The 8,213-nt window shown below is 30.8% G+C and overlaps 1 protein-coding gene across 2 annotated transcripts; it reads left to right on the plus strand.

Moving 5' to 3' along the window:
* Positions 1–3,752: 3,752 nt before the first annotated feature.
* On the plus strand, positions 3,753–6,273 carry LOC7497225 (heavy metal-associated isoprenylated plant protein 39). 2 transcript variants are annotated; one of them, XM_052450154.1, is made up of 3 exons: positions 3,753–4,023; positions 4,562–4,637; positions 5,596–6,273. In XM_052450154.1, the coding sequence occupies exons 1-3, from the start codon at positions 4,018–4,020 to the stop codon at positions 6,015–6,017; spliced, it is 504 nt and encodes a 167-aa protein (XP_052306114.1). In that variant the 5' UTR covers positions 3,753–4,017; the 3' UTR covers positions 6,018–6,273. The 2 variants fall into 2 exon arrangements, with proteins under 2 accessions (XP_052306114.1, XP_024450320.2); XM_024594552.2 differs by lacking the exon at positions 3,753–4,023 and adding an exon at positions 4,050–4,353.
* The last annotated feature ends 1,940 nt before the right edge of the window (positions 6,274–8,213 follow it).

The raw sequence follows: 8,213 nt of genomic DNA on the forward strand, positions 1-8,213 counted from the left end.
TTTTTTTTATTTCATCATCCTACATTGAATTTATTAGGTATTTTAATTTATTTTTTATGGAGTTATCTCAGTTTAATGACTTGGATTGTGAGTTTTACAGATTAGCCGAGTTGATTCGGGTTATTTTTTAATTTATTTTTTTCTCAACTTTATCTTTCAATATTAGATTGATGGGAAATTAAGTTTCATAATTGTTCTTTGATTTGTTTTCTATAAGGTTATCTTATGACTCGAGTCTTGAGTTTTGCGAGTTAGCTAGATTGACTCAAGTTTTTTTTGTTATTTTTTAATTGAATATTTTTTTTTTCAATTTCATCATTCAAAAAATTTGATCTAACCCCCGCAGCATAGCACGAATAATAATCTAGTGTATATTCTGTTCATCATTTATCAAATAAAAAAAAATATTTATATGTTATTTATTGTATTTTAAATATTTATCTGTTAATATTGTTTAATAAAATATTAAAGAGTAATATTGGGTATATATATATATATATATATATATATATATATATATATCGAGTTTGAATTAGATTTCAAGTGGGTCGTGTTGAGTTTTGAAATGAATTTCAAGTTAGATTCACCGAATATTCATAATTTTTCAACTTTGATAATTATCTTTTTTAAAAAAATCATCCATTAAAAGTTATTTATGTTGGTATCCACTAAGTTTACTAAGTTTGGGTTAAATTACCATCATTGATGGTTTAAATGCGTGCATGAACTAAAATCTTTCTTCGAGAATTAGCTCTTTGTCATACCATTTACATATTATCCATTACCAGCTAGTCAATTGAGAAACGAATTGCACTTAATCCATTCATGGATACATTTGAAATTTAGGTTTCTAACTACTTTTTAAAATGAAAAAAAGTTGATGCATGGTCATCTAATTAAAAAAAATATTTAAATATTTCTTTATATATATATATATATATATAGTAATTAAAATTATCAAGTAAATAAAGAGTGGATATAAAAATGAAAAAATAATAATTAAAAACATCCGGTTCAAGAGGCGACAACACAACTTCATTTTTTCAAACATCCTGCTATGTCTTAGCTCGTTAAATTAAATGTTCCGAATATATTAGTCCACACTGGTATTTTCCCCATCTACTGCATAGTTTTTTATTTTTATTTTTTGTACAATGTTCAACACTTCCAAACCATTCAAAAAAATGTTACTTGTGTAAAAGATATTTCAAGACCACTACCCTTGTACTTCTCAAACCGTACCGGAGAAAGCAGCTTGTAGGAGCCGCACCACGAAGCACAATTCTAGGGCACTGATTGAGGCGTCAAGACTATTATTTGTAAAATATTAATTATTTTTATTGTATTTTTCACATGATTAAAGTAATATTTTTTCAAGATATAATAAAATTTTGAAATTTATAGATAATAACTTCTAAAAATTTCTAAAAATTTATATTTTGTTTATGATAAACATAAACAAAGAGTGTATAAAGAAAAAAATAAGGAGAGAATAAAATTGTTTTCTACCAATATCAAATTATTATATATAAAAAAATAATATTATTTCAAATCAATATATTTATAGAAATTTAAAAACACACATGTACAGGATATCTGTAGAATTTAAAAAATATATTTTTATAGAACAACATGTATATAGAATTCAAATGCAATCTATCAATTAAATTAACTTTATAACTTGATCGGAAATGTTATATATAATTAATTAATTAATTTTAAAAAATAAAATTTTTTTATTTTTTATAATATCAAATGCCAAGTGCCATTATATATACAGACTTTTCCTCTAAATCTTTCTTTCAACAACTAAATTTATTGATTTGATATTTTTTATTTTATAAAATACAACAAAATCTTTTTTTTAACATGAGATATGATTTTCTTTGTTTACCTAATATTTAAGTTGTTATAAGACATGATGTCATTTTAATAGTCATAAATTTCGAAAATTATCACCATGTTTTATTTTTTCCCTCTAAAAGCACTAGGGTGAACTAGGGGCACACCCTAGGCTGTTTCTTTTTCACCCACTTGGATGTATCAAAAAGTTCCAGTTGCGTTGAGGCGACGCCATATGTCCTACAAATTACAATAACAGAGGTGACGCCAGAGAAGCAACGTGTCTAAAGATTAGATCTCTAGTGCTTAAAAATGGCTGCCTTCTAAGACTTTAAAAATGGCTGCCTTCTAAATCTTACGGCTTGAAAATGGAACGTCGCCGGTGATGGTAAGAACTCGCATGGGAAAATTCTACCATTGACTAGTGGGGTCCGTACTTTTCTCTGAAGCCTAAAACGACGGCTCTTGTTTGACGCAAATAACCTCAATTACACTGGTTGTTATTTCACGCGCCACCAACTACATAACTGATAAACTTTTGACCATTCAAATTAGCTACGCTACTTACGTGCACAAGTTTATCACCGACTGCGCTCCAAATTGAAAATAAATAATGGTTTTTGAATTTTCCGTTTATCCATGTAAACAGAACAAAACGAGGGGTGATTTCATTTGCTTCTCATGTTCTTCTTCTCCTTCGTGCTATGCCTAGTTTCACTTAAAACATTTTGTTTGTAAAAATGTGTAGTAAATAAAATGATGGCGTCACTAATAATGAATTAACGATGATGAAATGGAAATGGTTCTATTATTTTCTTTGTTATTGTTATAATTGTTATTCAGCAAGATTTATGAAGTTGAAATATTTATCCAACTAAATTTATGAGTTAATTATAAAATATTTTATGTTAATTAATTGATTAACATAAATATTTTATATAAAATTAATTATAGTTATTAACACTTGTCAGCCTGACTTAATAGATTAACCCGGAAAACTAGCAACTCACAATTTGATCCGAATTGGGTTTTAAGTTGAAAAAAAATATTAATTCAATAAAACTTAATTAACCAGTCAAATCTGACTTGGTTGACTAAAATAATTTTTTTTATAAAAAAATAATGTCATTTTAATAATGATAAGTGATATAAACCAACCTAGTAATCCAATAATCCATCTATATTTTCAAATTAGTTTTAGGATCATACATGATTATTATAAAACCAACACATAAAAGCTGGTTGAAATAAAATATTTTATAACAAAAATAAAATGTCAGTACCTTGAGAATTAAAAAATATCACTGATTTAACATTGATCTCCCATATCAATGGATTAGGGTTGCTTCCTTTCAACAATCTCAAGTTAGATTATATGCTATTCCTTTTAAATTTTTATTAATGATGAATATACATGAAGCAACCCAATAAACTTGTGACAAAAAAGTTTACTTTCATTTCAAAATATTCAAAATTAACAGAAGAAAACATGGAAACACAAAGTCTATATAATGGTAGTTTATATATATATGCAAAATTTAAAATTTTTTTTTTGTTTATAATTAATTGTTTTTATATTTTTTTAAAAAATTGATACGGTGATTTAAAAAATAAAAAGATATTATTCTAATATATTTTTAAATAAAAAATATTTTAAAAAATAATTATTATTGTATTTTTAAATAATTCAATATACATTTTACAATTCTCTTAAAAAAGAAAAGGGAAACAAAAATGGTTTGCGTAATTCAATTTCAATATGCGGTCAAGCGTAGTTCTCACTCCTCTTTCATTCGCGTAGACATACATAGAAAACGATGTATCTTTACCTGTTTCTGTCAGAGGTTAGAGAGCTTGAGACTGGTGGTCTACATAATTCCCTTCCACATCCGCGTACTCAATTTATTCTCCACGTTACTTTCTCTCTCTCTCTCTCTCTCTCTCTCCTATTCTGCATTTCTTGTTTTCTTTCGGATTTGGTGTCCATAACCATCTCCATCTCTTTTTCAACGAAGCATAATTTGATTACGTATCCTACTCTCTTTTTTTCAACAGCCCTCATCTCTCTCCCCGTCACAGTACCCCCCTTCTCTCTCTCCCCCCCCCCCCCCCCCCCCCCCCCGCATTCTCTCATCTCGGTTTTGATCTTCACATCCCTCAAAAGGCTAACCAGAAATGAAGGTTTGATTCCCTGTGTGGAATCTTTATTTATTTATGTATTTCCTTTGTAATTCTTTATTGGGTTTTGATTCTTTAAGAGTTTCTTGGTTTCTAAAAGGAATTTAAGACATTCTGGTTCATGGGTTCATTTGATTCCTGGTATCTAGAGGAGTCCATGAGTACCAGGGGTATCTTTCTGGGACTGGTTAATTAAAGAAAGAATCAGTATCTTGAGTGCTCTTTTTAAGAAGAGAGTCTTTTGAATGTCAAGTTGAGGTTCAGATTTCGTACATTAGTCAAGTTCTGGTCTCTTTATAGATAATTGATCACTAAAAAGCTTGTTGATTCTGGGTTGGTGCTTTCTTACATTTGTAACTTGTTTCGATTTTTGCTACTTGTAAGAGCGAAAACCATCGTATATTTTTTAGACAAAAAAAAAGTAAATCAAATTGGCTTTGATCATTTCATTAAGTACTTTTGCTGACATGATTAAGGAAATTCTGAAAGTAGTTAAATTGAAGTAAGTTCTGAATTAGATCTATTTAATTTATGGTTGCAGAAGTTTGTGTTGAAGTTGGACTTGCATGATGACAAATCCAAGCAAAAGGCTATGAAGACAGTGTCTACTCTTTCAGGTGCCAAATTAATCTCTTATTTTTTTAGGATTTCAATGTTAGTTTTTTTTCCTTTTCCTTACATGTGTAATTTGGATATGTTTGTGACAAGGGTTGATGAAGGGAAGCAAATTGTTTTTTTTAGAGTGTTGTAATAGTAGATTTTGTTTAAAAATATATTAAATATATTTATTTATTTTTTAAAAATTATTTTTGATATTACTATGATTAAAAAAATATAAAAATAATTTTTATTATTTTTCACCTTAATATTGAATTTAAGCCCACCGCATGTTTGTTTAATTACTCCTTTTCTTTGTTTTTTTTTTTTTGGGTGGGCGTAAAAACATTTTTATTCTTTGTTTCCTTTTCGTGATGATTGCTCCCTCTGTCTATTTTTTTAGTTGAGATTTCCCTTCAGGTCTGTCCTTTCTCTACTTCAACTATTAGTCTATTTCTATCGAGATTCAAGTAAATATTCTCCTAAAATCATGAAAATCGTCGTGTAGATCCAATAGTTAAATGCACGTCCTAATCAGGCAAAAGAATACAAATGCAAATCAAACTTGCATTGAAGGGAGACATGCAGGGCTGCATAAAATGACTTTTCCAAAACCTATGTTTTCCTTTGTTTGCGGACAGGCTAACCATTTGCTTTATAATTTGCATATATTTTGTATGTGGTAGGTGCAAATTCCAAATGGGAGATGAGGTTCTTAAAAGACAGTTTAATTAGTGGTTAAAGCTTAGTCATGTACAGAGGCCTAACTCATCCCACTGAAACAAAAGGGAGTTTTTTTTTTTAAAAAAAAAATAAAAAACTCTGAGGAATTTTAACGAAGAGAGGGTTCCCAATAAAGAAAATGGAAATAAAAAACGATGGATGTATCAATTTGCAAGTGTTTGTGTGCTTACTAATTTTTAGCGTGCGGGACATTGTTATTGTTGTTGGGGAAAATAACGTTTTGCAATTTTATAGGAATTGATTCCATTGCCATGGACATGAAGGCAAAGAAACTGACTGTGATAGGAACAGTTGATCCTGTAAGCGTAGTCAGCAAATTGAGAAAATATTGGCAAGCAGATATTATCTCAGTAGGGCCTGCGAAAGAGCCTGAGCCTGAGAAGAAAGAGGAGGCTAAGAAAGAGGAACCCAAGAAAGAGGAGGAGGCAAAGAAAGAGGAACCTAAGAAGGAAGAAGCTAAGCCAGAGGAAGCCAAGAAAGAAGAACCCAAAAAAGAAGAGGAGAAGAAGGAAGAAGAGAAAAAGAAAGAAGCAGCACCACCACCAGACCCAGTTATGGAGCTTGTCAAGGCCTACAGAGCTTACAATCCTCAAATGACCACATATTACTATGCCCAAAGCATAGAAGAGAATCCAAATGCTTGTGTTATCTGTTAAGTGTCGGGCTATTATAAATTAAAGACGACAACTTTTCCTTCCAGCTGATGATTGCTTTTAATCTCATCAATGTGTGGTTGAGGCATGCATGCGACATTTAAGAAGTGAGGAGCCCTGTATATAGGTGGTGATATATCTGCCTCTTTCATCTCTTCAGACATTAAGTAATCTGTAGAGAGAATAAATGAAATTTTTGCAGCTTGTTCTTTGATACATTATCTATACAATTTGTATAGCTATTGCTATTTCTTGTTTCTTTCTTTTCTTCTGTATTCAATTTCCCATTTTTCAAACCAAGCCATATACAGTAGAATTTAGAACATGTTTGGAGATGTAATAAATGTTATTTTTTAAATATTTATTATTTTTTAAAATTTATTTTTAGCATAAACATTTTAAAATAATATTTTTTTAAAACACAGCTGCCGCATTGCAATGATAAACAGCCACACAGACCGTTCTCTAATAATAGTTCATAAGATGGCAAACGTGGGAAAATTATTTACACACACATTCATGGTTAATAATAGCCTTGTCTTTTGGGGAAGAGCGGGGCATTTGTGCAAAGGTTGAAGAGAATCCATGGTGGGCCATAGCTAACAAGCTAGATTTTGTTTTTCTCTCTCACCGTCTTCCTCTGTTCATGTGTAATGTGTAGAGAGAGAAGTGAATTTGTGGGTCTCGTTTATCTTAACTTGTCAGCTTTCTCCTATGTCAGCTAAAGTGCCGAGGTCCAGCTAATTTGGTCGGTGTCGTTATGCAATGATGATTTCAAAGGATCCAACTCTCTTCTTGGCAAGTAGCATGCCACTGCTTGGTTAGACATCAGAAGTTAGCTTATGGAGTTTTCTGTTTCGGGAATTTAATAGAGACAGCTTGCAGCATGCATTTCTGGCTAACTATTTCTTTTCGAGATTTTTGGTGACTTATCACACTTCAAATTAGTAAAATAATACTGGCAAGAAAATTTAGAGATTCAGCATAATTGATTGAGTCGCAATTGACGAGTCAAAGGAATCATCTATAACTTAATTATAAGATCTGTAATTCCTCTAATAGACTCGACTTGCAATAATCTCTCTTCTCATTGAACCCCCCCCCCCCCCCCCTCTAAAAAAAAAAAACAATTCACACAATTTAAATAGCTAATTTTCCAATATCAAAACACAATTTATATAAGCAATACATAACATCTTCTATTATAAATAACAAAATTAAACCGACGATTACTATAACATGACATTTTATTAAAGTTAAACTAACTATACATGTATTCATGATTCTCATAACATATAATAACATGTAACTATATCTAATAATCACCCTAGCTCGTAGAAGGTCTAGAGCACTCATGGATGGGTCTGGAGCATTACCCTAACTCGTCCAACTCGAGGATGAGTTTGTAATATCCATATAGGTGTGAGGAAGACCAATATCATCCCAGTTCGTGGATGGATATGGGACGCTCGTGGACGAACTGATATCCTCAACACTGCTACGATAAGTAATCTCATCTTCTGCTAATGCCTCTTCAAGACGCTCAGCCTCCCCAACCTCTTGAATCTACCACAACATAAATTGAATGTAGTGTTGACAACAATACGTCGCATCTTATTTACTCCTTCATGGATAATCGTTGCTGTTTTTTGAGCCTCGTGTAACAAGTAATTAATCTATATACATACATTAAAACCAATTAGTAGACATCATCCATAATAAAATTAATCCATTATTTAATAAATATTATATGTAATGCATTGGATTGCATGGATATCTTGGGAAACGTGACCAAATACATGTAATGAAATGGCGCGTAATGAAAAAATGTCATCTCATATAGATATTTATATCAATCATTGGATCCCACTCCTCAAAAACACAATATCTCTTAGCATCCTAAATATCTAGGTAAGATGCATGAATCACCAACCAATTCACCTCATGTTTACCCTGACGACTAATATTGTGTTGCTCGTCACCGGTATCAATATAATCCGATATATGCCAAGATAGTCCAAACTGTTGCATTACCTGATCTAGACAATGCATCTCAACAATGCTGAAGCAATGTAATGAAACTTGTGCTAACCAAAGATCAGATCCTTCATGACATATATGTGAAGCTGAAAGTATCAAGTTTTTTATATATGACATTCATATAATATATCAAAACAAATAAAAGACTTATATTAGATA

Source organism: Populus trichocarpa, chromosome 2 (assembly GCF_000002775.5).
Source record: "Populus trichocarpa isolate Nisqually-1 chromosome 2, P.trichocarpa_v4.1, whole genome shotgun sequence".
NCBI lineage: Eukaryota > Viridiplantae > Streptophyta > Magnoliopsida > Malpighiales > Salicaceae > Populus > Populus trichocarpa.